Consider the following 18,157-nt stretch of genomic DNA (forward strand, 5'->3'; position numbering starts at 1 on the left):
TATTCTAAGTAGTGTTCATTTCCTTTTTTCTATTACTTTTATTCATTCATTCATTTTCTGAACTGCTTATAATCCCAAGGGTCCCAAGGGGTGCTAGAGCCTATCCCAGCTAACTACGGGCACCCTGAATTGGTGGCCAGCCAATCACAGGGGCACTCAAGGAGACGGACCATTCATGCACACACTCAAACCTAGGGGCAATTTAGCGTGTTCAACTAGCCTAGCATGCATGTTTTGGGGATGGGTGAGGAAATCGGAGTACCCGGAGAAAACCCACACAAGCCCGGGCAGAACTACATATTATATACTATACTCTATTATATATTATACTATATATAGTATAGTATATACGATATATTATATACTATACTCCATACAGGAAAGTCTGAACAGTAAACATGTAAATTTAAAAAAATAAGCCGATGGGAATGTGAGTGTTTTTATGCGCTGAACTAGTTTAATGTATTCTCATTGTGGTCATTCATGTTGTGTTGTTTATTTAGAGAATGCAGTGGACCGGAAGAGTTTTGGGGGAACAGAGAGAAAGAAAGAACAAACAGAAGAACAAGTAAAAAAAAAAAAGATCTTTAAATAAATAGGTAGAGGATTCGCATTGATGCATTTCCTATTCAATATTCTTTCTTGTATGATTTGCCCTGAAAAAAAGGGCGCACGCATTCATCACTGTTTGCCGCTTTATTTATTCTTCCTTCACATGTAGAGTAAACACGAAGGAATACAATGGCTGCAATCAGCCTTAAATGAAATGCTTGTACCAACAAACCCAATAGGAAGGAAATGATGACTATTTTGAAGTGATGACAATCAGCATGAAAAGGAGAAAAAGATTGGTGTGCACCCGCTGACGACGGACGCGGATTTCTGCTCGCACATTTATCATGTTCAACATTTACTGCAGCTCCAAAAGCACACTGGCATTTTTTTCATCTTTACGAAAACAAAGAAAGTACACAAAGCCAGAGTAAACACCGTCTAATGAATTCATGTCTGGATGCAGATTTAGGAGAGAAATAGCCCTAGCGATCAATTCATCAATCGGGGTTTGTACAAGACGCCTCGGTTCCCCCTGAAGGGTTACGATTTACATTTTGGGTGGATTTTACACACCTAACTTTGTGAAAAGTCCAAAAGGTTGAACGTGAGAGGCCTGCTCATGTTTCAGTGAGATTGACAGATAGACATCCAATCTATTTTGACTGGGACGGATGGCAGTTAATGATAGCTATCAATACCTTTGTTATGTTCACAGCAGAAGAAATAATCTTGTTTAATATATTGACAAAAGTAACTTGTTTAATTTCTAGGTTAAATTTTCTTATGTTTAGCATTATTTATGTATTTCTTAATACTTATTTTATTTTAAAGAATATAATGTTTACTGTTAACTCACGTTTGTCTATGAAGCCGTTGATATATTTTGAATTAATATAAATAAATTTAACTTGACTTTTTTTTCAACTAAATACAAAACCTGCAGCAATGATTCAGCCGAAAAAGATAACTAAAGATGTTCATTTATAAGTAGTAAATAAAATTTATAAGTAGTAAATAAATTTAGTAGTAAATACAATTTTAAAATAGTACACAAACACTGCTTGCCACATGTAATAAAAAAAAGATTTAAAATACATGTTTTATTTCGGTAATTTTCACGACTATACGGCGCATCGTATTTTTAGCCGCAGTGTCAATAACGAGTGCGATTTCTGTATTTTACACACACAAAGGACGCACCGTTTTTATAGACGCAGCCAGGCATGGCAAAACATACACCAGCTTAAACATACACGCTACACCCACACACTAAAAACACATTTTTAAAAAGGCAACGGAAGCAAAACTGAGTTCGGTTGTACTTTATTTAGCCATTTTAAAATGTACTAGTGTCATCATCACCCACAAATCCATCAAAGTCCTCATTCTCTGTGTCCGAATTGAACAATTGTCCAAATGACTCATCGAAAACGCTGAGTTTTATACGTTCGTCCAGGCGGCCACAATGCATTCGCAAATAGTAGCTAGCTAGTAGCTAGCGTAACATTGCAACGCTGCTTTCCATGCTTCGTCAAGCTGTGTTGATGTCAATGTATACAGGCCACAATCCATTGGGTGTATTGACAAAAGAACTACATATCCCAGCAGTCACTGCGCAGTACTTTCTCTATGGGGAAAATAGTAGATTCTGGGGCTGCTTGGCGTAGTTGTGAGAGCTGTAGAGGATGGTGTACCCTATCGACTGATTTATTTTATTTTATCGTGATAACAATTTTAGTATTGGTCCATATATAAAGGACACTGGATTATAAGGCGCCCTGTCTATTTTGGAGAACATTTAAGACTTTTATGTGCGCCTTATAGTCATGAAAATATGGTAGTTAAATTGTCCCGTCCCAGTCAAAATGAATTGCATGTCAACCCCATCAATGGCAAACAATGATTTGATCGTGAGCAAAAATTCAACATCCAAGAAAGCTTCTACTACTCCGCTTGATCACTAGACGGTGCAAACATTGAAAAAAAACTTGTGAATCCAGCTACAACCTCAATGACAAACCATTGAAAAAAAAACTGCTCTAAGTACTTCACTCTAGATTCACAGGAAGAGCTAACGAAGCAAAAAACAATGACAGCGTTGATTAAATACAAACTTACACGTTTGTACTTTGTTGTCAGACAAACAGACTTGAATATTTGATGATTCACCGCCTCGGGCGCGTTAACGTAAGTGTGAAGGCATTTTTAACGCTCAAGGGGAAATAAGCACCAGTCTACTTTCATAATTGAGGTCAGTGCAGATAGAGCATTTCTTTTAATCCCTGTGAAGGAAGGAGGACGGCTTGGGCTGTTGGTCACATTCATCACATCCTAAAAAAACAGGCCAGACCGTTCGTCACTCACTCTCGGATGTATTGGTCGCGTCTGACGACAGACTGGGTGCGGCCAAGGGTTAAACGGGGCCGCATTGTCTTAACTCTTATCGGCAAACACACCAAAGTGGAAACGCATAATGTGGTTAATCCACATTGTGGTTGCAGCTGCCACAGATGCATTTCTGCAAATAATAACCTGGAGTGTTTACTCGTTTAATTGCAGATCGGAAGCAAGCCTTTATTTAGATAACAGATAGTGTTAAATGAAAGTGCGGGTAAAAAGAAGTAGGAAAATATCTTAAAAACTTTTCATATGAGAAAGGAGAAGTCTACTTTTTTTGTAAATTGACTACACAGTACATGTTAGTTATTTTAGTGGTGGGCCAAATCGTAGTTTGGGGGAGGGCTTTCATTTCAACCAAATGATAGAATTATTAACTCACGTAATTCTGGTTATGTATACGTGAAGTCAATAACCCTTTAAAGGCCGTGTAATCAGATTCAAATAGATTGAACAGGTCAATGGCTAAAACATACGTGCACAAATATGTTATTTATTCATTTATTTTTAACTACCACACCCACACATAACCCATTTGAGAAAGTCACCCCCTCCCTCTCTTTTCTAATAACCAAAATACAAAATATTAAAACAATGAGTTTGAGTAAATTCATCTGTCCATAGAAAATGTATAAATAAATACAATTATTATTTAGTTTGTCCTCTTTTTCAGCAGTAACAGCTGGCTAAACAGTTTGCTCCTGAAATAAAGCTGACATTAATACCCCTTGATTATGCTAAATATTGTAAATGTCAGCTAAATCATGTTTTTTTTAATCATTGATCTGCATGCTGAGTTAATCAAGTCGGCAAATCATAAATTACAAATAAGATAACTATAAAAATGAATAAGCGACTCAGAAAACAAGTCTAATTTTTTAAATAATTTTGAAACCAAAATGCCCTTCAATTCTGGAATGACTCACTTAACCTGCGCTTGTTTTATAAAAATGTAGAAATATGAACAATTGCATGTGAGCAGTAATACAGTAACGGAGAAAAAAAAAGCCATTGCCTGCCAGAAAAAAAAAAACTAACTGCAATTTTCAGCTTCTTAACTTTAGTTCTACCCGCAAGAAAATTTCACACAACAGATTTTTCTTCAAATGGTTCCCCAGTTATCAACAAACACAAATATGCAGCCATTTACGTACATTTCGGAATGACTACGGCCAAGTCGCCGTTTGGCCGCGAGCGTGTGCAGCAGCGAATGCAATCTAAGACCGCATTGGTGGTGCTGCTGTCACCTTGGCTTCAGATCCAGGTTAACGGCCCCAGGCTCACATCGACGGTGGAAAGAGGCAATCTACTGTATGTATGCTATAGAGAGGTCACCCTATTCACGTCAGATGTGTACCTTCATCTCCGGAAAAGAGGCCAGAACGCTGGGAGGCTTTCCCTCCACACGTTCAGCAAACCAAAGCGAACGGTCTGCCAGATAGGCTTGTGCGTACGCCCAAGCGCTTTTAGAAGTCACCAGCCTCCGATCCAAAGCAATTAGAGTGTCCAGATGGCGCTCCTGGACTGGCAGTAAATAGCTTTGCATTGACAGAAGACGCCTCACACAAGGAAAAGAAATGGGAGCCAGCGACGACATGCGTCACGGGACCGCCATGTCGAACAGCATTAACCAACTGTTCGGCCAACAGCCACAAAGTCAATTGCTTGTTAAAATTTCACCGAACAAATCCAGTTTGAGCCAGAATCCGAACAAAAAAAGAAATGGGAGCCAGCGACAACACGCGTCACAGGACCGCCATATCAAACGGCGACGCCGTCACTATTAACCAACTGTTCGACCAACATCCACAAAGTCAATTTTGCTTGTTAAAATTTCACCGAACAAATCCAGTTTGAGCCAGAATCCGAACAATGCGGCCTTTCTCCGTGGAGGTCATTCGGTTCAGGTGGGTTTGTTAACCTTTAGTGAGCTGAGGAAAACTTGGATCGAGCAAAATCCCACGCTGCCAGACTAATTGGAAATCCATGTCTCTGGAATAACAACAGCAACCGCGCCATGGATGGATAACATTCTGTCATCACGCTTCACTACGTGGCGTACGTGTTAGCAAAACGCTGCGTTCACTTTGCGATGTGCGACAAAGGAGAGAGAGAGGGGAAAATGATCTTTCAAATGGCTTTTCAACTTGCCACGCTCACTTTCCCGCAAACTGTTATCACGAGCAAATTGACACGGGAACAGATTCATCAAGGTTGAAGTCAGAAAAACGGCAGGAAATGAAGGCGAGATGAGCAGAGGGAAGAGTTGTTTTTTTTTCCTCGATGGCGGGAGTGAGGTGTTTATTTTTCTACCATGTTTTGGAGTTGCTTGTTAATTCCTATGGTATCAGGTGTGGCACAAAAAAACAACTCAAAAAACAGGTTAAAAAACTGCATGGTGCTACTAAAAAATAAGACTTTAAACATTATTAATGAACCCAGAAAACAAAGTCATTGAAAAGTGACACACAACACTTTGCATGTTTGCAATTGCTTCTTTTACAGTCTCGCTGCGAAATAATTTAATTGAAGTGTGAGTATCATCATAAATATACTAGGTGGATAAGTGGATTTTTTTAAATTATTACAGTCAAATGGTATCGCGCCATAAGGAGATAACTTCCAGGGTTACAGGAAATCTACGCGACTATTGAAAGCACACTTTCCATAAGAACCGTCCACCCGTGATGTTTGAGTCAAATATTGTAAATGCAAAAACTAGGAGAGCATGAGAAAAGCGAGATCGAAATCGGTTTCTCAAATAAAAAGGCAGGTGATGCAAACAAGAAAGTGTGCTATCTAGATCAAAACTCTACGGAGAGAGAATGTAAAAAAAAAAGTGTCGGTTTGACTTTTCAGATGCCTTGATTTGCTCCAGTTTCATTATTTTGCTTACCGTATTTTCACGACTAAGGCGCACATAAAAGTCTTAAATTTTCTCCAAAATAGACAGGGCGCCTTATAATCCAGTGCTTTTTATATATGGACCAATACTAAAATTGTTATCACGATAAAATAAAATAAATCAGTCGGCAAGCAGCCCCCGACTCTACTATTTTCCCGTAGAAAAAGTACTGCACAGTGACTGCTGGGATATGGAGTTCTTTTGTCAATACACCCAATGGATTGTGGCCTGGCGATCGGCATCAACACAGCTTTACGAAGCATGGACACTAGCTACTAGTTAGCTACTATTTGCGAATGGATTGTGGCCTGGCGATCGGCATCAACACAGCTTTACGAAGCATGGACGCTAGCTACTAGTTAGCTACTATTTGCGAATGGATTGTGGCCTGGCGATCGGCATCAACACAGCTTTACGAAGCAACTTTGATGGATTTGTGGGTGATGGTGATGACGCGAGTACATTGAAAATGGCTAAATAAATTACAACCGAACTCAGTTTTGCTTCCGTTGCCTTTTTAAAAACGTGTTTTTAGCGTGTGGGTGTAGCCTGTATGTTTAAGCTGGTGTATGTTTTGCCATGCCTGGCTGCGTCTATAAAAACGGTGCGTCCTTTGTGTGTGTAAAATATAGAAATAGCACACGTTATTGACACTGCGGCTAAAAATATGATGCGCTGTATAGTCGTGAAAATACGGTGTTTTTAAGTTGCAACTCGTTTCAAGTTTCATTGCTGTTAAAATAAATAAATGTACAATTTCTTAATAATGATGAATAAAAACAGGAAGCCCACCCTCATAAATCCATCAACAAATCTGTCTTAAGCGCAATAAGGACACACACCAAGCTGTAAAACACTTCAAAAATCAACAAATCTTTAATAATAACAACCAAGTACAAAAAATCAAGACATGACAAAAGCAGCAGAACCAGTCTAATTTACCTGCTTATTTTTTTATTTTTTGGAAATCGCATTCTTCAGCTGCTTTAAAATCCATTTTAAAAAATACAGATAAAAAAACGAAAAAAAACATCGACCAAGAAAAAAAAGAAAGAAAAACAACTTTCACAGAGCAGTCAATAAAAAGCACATTTCGGAATAAGGGTGTTGTTCTGCTGCACGTGTACATTTCAAATTGTATAGACGAAGCATATTTGCCGGCGTTTTGGCAGCAATCACAGCACGCCAGTCGGGAATAAAGCACTCGCAAAGAAAAACTGTTTAAATTATAAAGCACTGCAAACAGCAAATGAAAATAAATCCTTCATGCGTTACCGTCATTGAGCGTTACACAAAACGTGACACCATAAATTAGTACTTTGCTTTTTTCCCTTTTCTCTGCTACATATTTATATATTTATACTATTTACACAGGAATGATTATTTGTTTTTTCCCCTCCAAAGGTGAGATGAAGGATGTTAAGGCTTTGTAAAATCACAGGACGTTTGCTGACAATTAATACGGCGGCGTGGATGCTTCTGTTGTGTATATTTTGATGTGAACCTTTTTTTTTCTATTAAAAATGAGGATTTTTTTTTACATAACTGACTGATGGTGAGCTGAGGTAAAAACGTCAATATCATGCTGCGTCATGTTACTTTTTTTCCCCACAGTACACGAGTTATACATCAAAAATGGATTCCATTAAAAGAGTTGCTAGTGGTTGCCAAGTGGGATAATGCATCAATATTGGAATTAATTGTATAATGATATCTATCCATCTAGTGTCTATATTGGATATCAATTTTAGGATGGCAGAAGAATTGGTAGCAGACTTACTTGCAAATCAAGTTGCACATCTACTAAAGGCTCAGTCAAAATATCAATAATACGATGCATCGTTCGTTCTAACTGAACTGCTGTTGTCTGAATGCTGGCTTGGTTTTAATATTCTGTGCTGTTCCTGGGGGAAATTGTATATGAACTATATTTAGTTTTCCAATTGTCACCAAATTTCAGAAAGCTTTTGCTTTGAGGAAATAAAAAAATATATATGAATTGAGGAAAAAAAGAAGTATGGCCAACAGGACTCAAAATGTGATGTCCACATCTCAGTATGTCTCCTAATGATATAGTATTTATTCATCATTTTCTTTTTTTATCAATTACTTCACGATTTAAACATTACATTTAATTGTCCTAGTATTTAAAGGATTGCCATTGACAACAATATGCGGTTTTGACAGGGAGGATTGGCTGTAAATGGTCATCTTTCAATTCTATTTTCGGCACAATAGACGTACAATCCAATTTTTGACCAAAACGTTGGCCGCCATTACTCGTTGCCCGTCTCTCCCACTCAAAATGGATTGGACCTTTCGCACTGTCAATGGCATCCAATGAGTGCCATAAAAAAGATTAAATCAATAACCAATTTTGAATCTTTCTAGCAACATTGCGTTGTGTGTGCAGTCTCAAAAATGCTAAAAAATCCTCTAAAATTATTATTTTTTTAAAGTTCTACATGCCTCCCATTTAAGTAGAGGAAAAAGCCACTTAATGGAATAGCTAAGCCAACCTCTACTTCCAATGCAGAAGTAGAGCGGACCAACTACTTCTCGAAAAATAACAGAGGTGAAAAGGTACACGAAATTCCGCCAACGGTTGCACGATTTCAGGACAAAGCGCAGGGAACAAATCAGATTCTTTCCGAAGTAGCTGGTAATACGAAATACGCCTCTTGACAGAATAATGTGCAAAAAAAGGAGAAAGAAGTACACCCCCCCCTTCTCTGTTTGTGTGTGGGCTTATGTCAGGCGATGGCAGGTATGAGGCTTCTTGAGCACAGTTTGGGTGTGGGAGTCGAGCATAATGAGAGCAGCTGCGGGGTTTTTTTGCGAGTGGGCGAATGCAACTCTGTGACGACGCATAACAAGCTCGCTTTGCCATTTGTTTTATTTTGTGTGCAAGTCCATGTGTGTGTGTGTGTGTGTGTGTGTTTGTTTTTCCCGCACTGTAGAAGGTTGGCCAATGGATACTCCCACCCCTCCTACTTGATTGCAAAAAGTTTACTCACAATTCACGTCGCCAGTTGGTAAATAATGACTGTGTGCGTCTTGAAAGAGGTTCACTTCATCTCCTCAGAAAGCCAATTGTGCAAAAACAGTGTGCTTATTGTGTGGAATTGGGGGGGAAAAGGCGTGTAAATACAGCAAAACAAATAATCCCGATGTGCTCGTGATTTCAGTAAGGATGTACATTCACAAGGAGTTCCTTTACACCACGCCACATGGGCTCCATTAGGCTGATTTACATTTTCATAAATATCCTTTTTTTGTTTTGACAACAAAAATAAAGATGCTTACATTTATAGTATACACAAACACCCTCAAGACCAAAAAATGTACAATGTATTTGCACCCCCAGACACCAAACATTAAGCGCACATTTCTCTTTGTAGCAGTGACACACACATACACACATACACAAGTGCAAAAATATTTCAATATTTTTCTTTTTTTAGCTTTTTATGTTTGGTTGTTTTTATTTTATTTTTTTTTTACTCTGGAATTGATCGTGGTAATCTCATTTTTTCGCATTTCTGGTTTGTTCGGGTGTACTGATCAGGCAATTTATGAATTTCAGTCTGGACAGAGTGTCCTCAAATTGCTCGCTAATGAAAATCATAGCAAAGTGCTGGGCATGTGTCAGAATCAGATGGTTCTACAGTTCCCTTTAGTTCCCGTGTTACTGCGTTATGTGATTTTGTGCTGTGGTATGGGAAATCTTCGGTTCATGATGTTCCCGCCACGCAAGGTTTCGAGGTTACGAAGAACGAGTAATTGAATATTTGGTGCAGCAACGTGAAAATGTGCATCACAGTTCTATAAAGGCACGCGCAGCTACTTCTCTCCTGTTTTTCCAGGTTCTGATGCTACCAATAACATCGGTTACGTTTGTATTTTAGGCTACGTTCACACTTCAGGTCAATTCCAAATTATTTGCCTATGTGCAAAACATGTCTGATTTTTTTCATGGCTTGTGATCAGTCCAATTTCAAATCTAGCCAGGGTGTCCTATAAATGTGGTTATGCTAAATCGGATATATATGCAATACTTTCGCCGTATGAACATTCATTTGTAAATTTATAGGTCATCAACAGACAAAAAAAGAAACAGTTAAGACAGTTTGACAAATCAAATATCAGGCATGGATGAGAAATGATGGACAAAGGTACAGTAACTCCCTTTTCTTGATGGCATGTTTTAATCTATCCTATCAGAAGATGAACATTTTGACTCTAGTAGTACAAAATTCCTCAAAAATGCCAAAAACAATGCAACACGTTTTGCGTACGTGCTCCTTTCACCAAAAAGAACCTTTATTTTGCAATATTAAAATCTACTAGGCCAGGCTAATTTTAAAATCGATATTTTTCCCCCTATGTCATATTTCAATTGATTAGATGCTAGCTGACGAATTTAGGAGATTCTGAATATTCTTTCAAAGCTTCGCATGTTGACGTTTTTCAGGTCATTACACTAAAAGTGAGGTTAACTGTAAAGCACAAATAGATCATTACATGTATTGTGCACATAACTACAATGCTTTTTTTCAAACACCTAATGCTAAAATTCTGTACAATAGTGGACGCCATTTGATGAAAACTAACGATTAAAAGCAACATTTTAAAAAGACTAATGATTGCATGATAATGAAAAAAATTGGGTGCGAAATTGTCAGCCCTGACGGCTTCACACACGCAAAAAAAGAACATATAATAAATTCAAAATTGAATGTAGCCTTACTAAGATGTGTGCCAGTTTGCTCGAATAACAGAGCCTTAAAAAATCATCGTCCTCTCTCTGCCGTCAAGAAGGTTAAATACCCAAGAGGCGAAACAAGGTCTTTTCGGTTAGTCAAAGTTAAAAACAGAAATGTAGTCACCGTTGCCTTCAGCAGCACTTTAGCCAGCGTTTGACCTGGCGATCGACGGCGTGCAACAGGACTCCGCTGGGCCTTGCGGAGTCATTTATTTACCAGTGGGGTTGAAAAAAAAGAAAGAAACTGATCAAAAGGTCAGGAAAATTCACGATCCGGCCAATATGGTGACTAAACGGCAAGTACAGACGAAGCAAGGGAGTGCCCGGGAGAGCCTCCCATGGCTCGTTAGCGAAATGAATTAACAGTCAGGAGACAATCAGGCCTGAAGCTGCATCATAAAGGCCCATTTTGCCGCGTGTTGCCTGTTAGTCAATATAACTCCGCCGGCCAAGCAAAGCTTTTATGTCCCCCAATCAATTCTCCACACTTAACAGCATCCACTAATGGAGAAAAATATTGCATGATCTCAGAGGAAAATCTATCGATGGTAATGTGCCTATGCTTGGCGCCATCCGTCAGGCCACCGTTAGGCAGCGGAGGGCTGCCTAACGGTGGATTCGTCAGAGCTGTCGTGTCAGGCTGCATCAGAATAAAAAACTCTTAAGTGGGCTTCTTTGACACATGGTGTCCGTGACCTGAAAACTACCTTCGTCTAAATCACAGTGGACACACAAGCCAAGAAAAAAAATGGCCATGTAATGTTAAAAACAGAGGCTACGTCATAAAACGATAAGTGGAAACAATCCGCTGGTCCCAATTTAGCATCTTCCGTGCATTAGAAGCTTCCCTATGTCGTCCCGCGGACTCCTTTCGTCCCCCTTCCACCCCGTCAGCTCGGCTAGACCTCACCCCAGTCACTCTCTTGTTTACCGTCTACCTTTTAGCTGGCGGCACACGGCATGACGGTTTTGCATGTGAACACTGTGTCAGCGCTTCAAAGCCCGAAAACTGCTCGGGATCATACAGCACATAAAGACCCGTGGCTGTTAGGCTCAAGTCATTTTGTTCTCGTGTTAGGCATTTATGTGAATGGACAGACAGAAGCGTGATGAAAGCAACATGTCAAATGGTGGTATCAGGACTTGGAATAAAGGCTCAGCTGTTAGACATGCAGCGAGCACTGGCTGGGCAGTTGAATTTTTTAGTTCTTACGGCGTTGCGCGGTTCAATGCATTTGCAATCATACCGCAATGATGAAACGCCATTAAATGAAAGAGTAAGAAACTGCCTCTGGTATAAGAACACGTGATGGATTATGCCTACATCGCCGTACAAACGAGTTCATCGGGTGCTGTTCGTAACCTCAAAACGAGAAATATCTATACCGGGGTTAAGTGAGGAACCCCTGAATTAGATTTTCCATTAAAAAGTCTAATATTATTTCACAAGATCTGCCGAATCAAGAGACAATGCTCTTGATCCTGGCTTCATATCGACTTTCAGTTGATAATAAGCACACTGTTAGTCGCAGACTATGGAGGATGGGATGAAAAAAATTACATAATAGATGTCAACCAACACAAATCTTAATGGTTCAGTTCCTTCAGACCCCACCATGAGTGACTAACACACCCGAAGCTTGTTACGGCACGACGATTTACGGAAAACAAAAACGGTTTCCTACGGGAGACCTGAGAACGGTGAGCATACTGCGTGACAACTGCGATCCATCACGAAGCGCATAAGAGGGAATTTTCAGTAGTTTTGATGTCGTTTGGCCAAAACAATTTCTTCTGTCTTTGTGATGGATTGCAAAACAAACAGCAAAACTACTCACAACACTACACAAAAACATCCTCCTCCAGTCCTTATTGGGGCTACACCATGATTAATAATGGAATATATGGAAAATACATGATTCTTGTTTTAAAATAGGAGCGTTTTCGTTCTCTATCTGATGGAGGCACAAACAAAATCCTGGGGACTCCTCCTCCACGCTCTCGTTACTTCTTGTTTCTACTTTATACGTAAACTGCAGTCCTAGAGATGACAGAGCCATCCCGTTGGGACTCCATGTCGTCGTCTATGTATACTCCGATCATTTCCTCTTGCTCGTTGGGTGGGCGCAGCTGCAGGATGGGGGCACCACCAGAAAAGTGGTCGTACCGTTCTTCCTCCTCCAGCTGGTCAAACTTCCGCCTCTCGGCGTCGTCAAGCTCGGTGCTTAGCAGGATGTCCTGGGCAGTGGGCGTGCCGGCGACTACCTCGGACCGCCCCCCGAGATTGAGGGGCCCGTGGTTGTTTTTCTCCCCCTGGTTAGCCGAGCCATCGTCGTACATGTAGATGGGGCCGTTGTTGTTGCCGCCGACGCCGCCCGTGCCGTTTTTGTTGGCCGTCTTGCCGCCACCGAATATGCGTGACTTCAAGTCGCTGCCACCTTTGGCACGGTAGCCCTGCTGTTGGCGGCGGCTACGAGTGACCAGCACGGCGACCAGGGCGGCCACCAAAAGAAGAGCCAACAGGGAGCCGATCACAGCCCCCGCCACCACGCCGGCATTGGATGGGTTCACTGTAGGCTCTGTAGGAGAGAGAGAGAGAGGAGGAAGTGTGGGAGAGAAAAGGTAGAAGAGTGTAAATTCTGGCAAGAGAGGAAAGTCACCAGACACCAAAAGAGAAGGAAGGAATGGAGATGGAAGGGCTTGGGTGACATCAATGTATTCTTGATCTAAAACGTCTGATGTGTTAGTGCAGCGGGGCTAAAGTTTGGATCCCAGTCTGATCGACCCACCAAAATGTCAATCATTGAAACTGAAATCCTGAGTAGACTAGTAATGCCACGCATGCTGCATGCTGATTCTGTGTGGTTGCTGTGTTGGCTCCATTTGTTTTTTCTGGATCCTAACTGCAACCTTCGGTCGTGGCACCAATTGGAGTACAAAATGCTGGGAGCACTTACAGGACTAAGAATTCCCAATTGGCTCCCTATCAAAGTACTAGAAACCCTGCCTTCCCCAGTTTACCTTCTGAGATTAGAGGAGATCAAGTCTATTGTTGGTGGTCATGCCAACTGAAGCTTCTGACCGTTTACGGTTGACTTTTGCACCTAACTTGAAGCACAAGCTTAATAAAGCTGTTCAAGTAGGTCAGACAGCTTCTCCAACAAAGTCAAAGATTGATTATTTGGTCTGTCTCAAAGCAAAAAGAACAATATGAGCTCCCTAGGGCAAAAAAAACCCTGTGTCCAGGTAGCCTTTTGCTACGCTGACATTTCCGTTGCAGTCTAATAACTGCTCATGTCCCCATTTCCCCCACCACTTTGCAAAGAGGTCTCAGACACTTTGCCCTTCATTCGCCGTCGCTTCGGTACGAGGCCGCCGCAGTTTCTGGTCGCAAATCACGAAGCCGCGGAGGAGAGTAGGCGAGGCTTATTGCGATCACACGCAATCTTCAGGGGGAATGGCACGTGTTTGTGTATGTGCGTGGCGGAACAGGTGGAGGCCATCCGTGGGTTGATTATGATGAATGGAGAAGTGGGTGGGAATTAGATGAAGAGGAGGAGAAGAAGGAAGAGGGTGAGTGACAAAGTGATGGAGCAGAATGACAGCGTCTCCTGGAAGGCATGCAGGAAAAGGAAGCCCGCCCCAACACCAGCAGCCCCACTCTCTCTTTACTATCCTCTCCCCAATGCCAATACGAGTGTCCATTTGATTGGTAGAATTGCGGAAAGGCTCTTATATGCTATTCGGACTTATTTGGAGTCCCAACAGGCACGGATGCTGACATTCACTGCGCAATATTTCTTCCGCCGCGTGAACACCGCAGAGAAGAAGCAACGGCGTCTAAATCAGAGCTCCCGCATGACTCGTCAGACATATACGGCACTCGCTCACCCTGTTTCGCAACTCGTACCTTTCTCTCCCATATTTTTTCAAAAAGGATGTTTGACAGCAAAAAGACGAAACATTGGAATTCCGCAAGCAATACCTAGCCTCAGTCTGAACTTAAATTATCTTGTCCAAAAAAACAAAACGTCAGACATTTCATTTACCATGTTTACTCAAACAAGGACACTTCTTATCTTCCTTCTGGCAAGACGCATTTAGTCAGCATGCATGACATTTACTTGGACAAATACGTACCAAAGTAAATCATTTGTCGCCTTTTTACAAATTAAAAAAACAATGAAAAAAAAACCTAAAAGAAAATCTTAATTTGCCAGCGGAACAGTCAACAGTACAGGCGCGTTGTAATCGTCAGCTTCCCGTCACCGTGTCGGTTGATTTAGGTCAGCGAGCGAGCATCCGCTGCTCTGCGTTTAGCAAGATCTGGCAACGCAGACGTGCTTCAATTGGCACTATAAAGTAGGAGATTTACTGGAGTCTGCTAGCAGCCTAGTAAAGCCAAAGGAATCATAAGACAGCAAAGCAGCGAAATGGCTTGGCACAGCTGCCAGCTTTCAGATGCCAAGGGTACGGGGCTCTAGGTGCTTTTTGGGAGGCCTGCCAGTTGCCCAGCATACAACCCCGCGACCATTGTCCAGGCGCGGTTGTCGCCAATGCTGACCCTGCCTTGACGGGATTTACTCGACTGTGAAGCAACAGATTAAAATGTCCTCCAAACAAAATGAGTTGTTGTGCATTACAAGTGTCAGCAGTAAAGAGAACAAGGAACCAAATTAAAGCCTGAAGATCTTTTTTTTTTCAATCAGTGATTCATTAACTATAAAAAATTGAATGTAAGACAACAATGCTACAATATAATTGCAGCTCAAGTTCTTTAATAGGCTAATGGAGTAAAATATTTACTTTCCTTGTTAGTGTGAATGAAATGGCATCCGTGTTTGTATGTTATTTGAAATTCATTGTTAGGATCGGAATTTCAAAGTGGGTTCATATTAGAACCATGTCATAACAAGGCTATTAAGTTTATATATTGTAGTTTTTATCAGCTCCTTAAGGCGTTGGCTAGAAATGAAGTATTCAGTCTTTATATAGTTGCAGAAGTGTTTTTTCTTTTTTAAATAATGAATTTAGACTATAAATATAACATTTCGTTGGCTGGTAGACTTATCTAATATGCATTGGCAAGTGAATGCAAGGCTGCTCTTGGATTTGTTAGACTTTAAGAAAAGCAAAACATTAAATTGAATGTTCATTCAACTTCTCTGAAGACTATCAACACGACAGCTTCGTCAAATTAGGACCTTTATGTTGATGTTTTGATAATGACGAAAGTCTGTCAGTCAGCATTAGTGCATTACGATATTTATTGTTCAGCGTGTCAAATTCAGCATGTTCTTCGCAGAACATCAAATGCAAGAACACAGGCTTCTCTTTTCAAAAAACAGACAAAGAAGCCGCTGCTCCCTTCGTCTGTGAGATTATTCTTCACAATGAAAAGCAAATAACTTGGGGTGACACATTTCAAACCCATTCCCAGTTGCCAAACTGATCAAACCCCTTTGCTCTTAAAGTTCACCACCCTTCCCGCCGTTGCTCCGTCTTTCGCATTTCCGGGAGCCAATGCAGAGGATTAACCATCAGCCGCTGTGGAAAACCAATCAGCCCCATCCTCTTGTTGTCATTCACACATTTTGTGATTCAACATGACACGAGCCCTCAATGAATGAGAGGAGAGTGCAACTAAATTATTTGTGCAACAGCGATTAATTTCACGAAACAAATTGCTAGGTGGTGCTACCTTCAAACACCTGCCCTTGCTCGCTTCGCTTTACGGGGGAGCCTCTCTGCACTCCCCCGAATCCCATTTTCCCCATCTCTGCTCACGCTCTACCAGATGTCCCCTCTAAACCCATTTTCCATGCCATCTTTAATTTACACCCGCGTTTCTGTCATGTTACGTCTCCTTGCTCTCCCTTGCGCTGCGCTCGTCCCTTGGCGTAAGCCCTCGGAAGGAAATTAATCATATCCTATTGCTATACTTCATGATTATTTTACTATTCAACCCCAGCTCTACAAATCATCCCCTCTGTCCTGCCTGCGTATAAATTTCGGCGAAATACACGACTTATTACGCCATACCAAAAAAACCCATCACCCACAGAGTCTATGGCGTAATTCACATTACTTTCCTCTGCAGTATTAAAGATGGTCTCATGTTTTATGAACCCAGTTGTACAAGCAAATGTTATGTGTTAACATGCTGGATAAGAACGCAACTGGTAACTTCCAGTTGGTTATAATCAGCTTCCGAGGATACCGTAATTACTCGAATATAACGCGCACTCGAAAATAACACGCAGGTATAACTTTGGGCCAAAAAAATCTGGAAAAACGCAGTACTCGAATATAGTGCGCACCTAAAATTTCCCGCTGACGAAAATCAGAAATCTTACCTTTTTTTCTTCGTTTCACGATTGTTTTGTTCAAACAAATTTATTCATTAGAATCCTTCAAATGAAAAGTTCCTCTCTCTCTTTGTCTGTCCTCTCATACATCTCTTCGTTGAGAATCCTATCAACGTCCACGCTTCCTTCATCCACTTCCTCTTCCTCCCACAACACATCATCCGATTGGCTTTACGAGATGACGTAAAATCCGTGCGTCAAAGTGAGTTTGACAATGCTTTTTTCGATCGAAAATTTGTAATTTATTTTAGTTATTGATTATAACACTGAACTGAGAGAGGGTGAACTGAGACGGGTACGAGGCTAGAGGGGGGCAGTGGTGGTCTCGGCTTCACGAGATGACGTAAAATCCGTGCGTCGGCTCTACGAGATGACGTAAAATCCGTGCGTCAAAGTGAGTTTGACAATGCTTTTTTCGATCGAAAATTTGTAATTTATTTTATTCAATTCAATTTCAATTCAATTTATTTGGCAAGAAAAAGCACCAGGCTAAGGGCCATGTAACAAGACACAAAAAAAAAAAAAAAAAAAAAAAAAAAAAAAAAAAAAAAAAAAATTGTTTTTGATTATAACACGCACCCCCAACTATTGGAATTAATTATTTTGCAAAAACCTGCGTGTTATATTCGAGTAATTACGGTAATTTTGATCCTTTCTCTAGCTATTTGCTCCCTTAATTGCCGAGCCGCTATCATATATCGGTAATCTGTCCATGTCTTTTAGTGTTATCCTGATTATTATCTTTTACTTACATAAAAAGATCTAAGTAATAATGTCAGGCCTATCTAGAAGACTGAATATAATATCTCTAAATTAGTCATGCACTCCAGCCAAACAGAACACTTTTCTATCACTCTGGTTGCTTTAATTTAAGGGTTTGAGGCAGTCAATTATTGAGGGCAGCTATTCTATATGAACTATTGTATGTTATAACTGCCCGGCAGGGCTGTACCTGGAAGGCATTCCATTGTACGACGAACAATGTGGAATGACAAAAAAAGCTTTCAATTCAATTCAGTTCAATCTGCTGAAGTCTCTTAAGAGTACATTAGAAACTAGGTTAATTTTCAGGACAGTAATCCCTCGAATATCGTGGCTTCAACTTTCGCGGTTTCTCTACATCGCAGATTTTTTTCTCGGGGAATTTTTTACTTTTTTTCCCAATCA

The 18,157-nt window shown here is 40.7% G+C and overlaps 1 protein-coding gene across 2 annotated transcripts in view; it reads right to left on the reverse strand.

Moving 5' to 3' along the window:
- Nucleotides 1-18,157, reverse strand: part of LOC144072852 (nectin-2) — a 118,225-nt gene that overhangs the window by 34,960 nt on the left and 65,108 nt on the right. Inside the window, exon 7 of one of the 2 annotated variants that reach the window (XM_077598195.1) lies at nucleotides 10,715-13,201. The exons of the other annotated variant lie outside the window; for it this stretch is intronic. Within the exon in view, the coding sequence (XP_077454321.1) occupies nucleotides 12,645-13,201 (557 nt within the window). The 3' untranslated portion in view covers nucleotides 10,715-12,644. Of the gene's footprint in view, nucleotides 1-10,714; nucleotides 13,202-18,157 lie in introns of those variants that run through there. 2 annotated transcript variants of the gene reach the window in all.

Source organism: Stigmatopora argus, chromosome 4, assembly GCF_051989625.1.
Source record: "Stigmatopora argus isolate UIUO_Sarg chromosome 4, RoL_Sarg_1.0, whole genome shotgun sequence".
NCBI classification, from domain to species: Eukaryota; Metazoa; Chordata; class Actinopteri; order Syngnathiformes; family Syngnathidae; genus Stigmatopora; species Stigmatopora argus.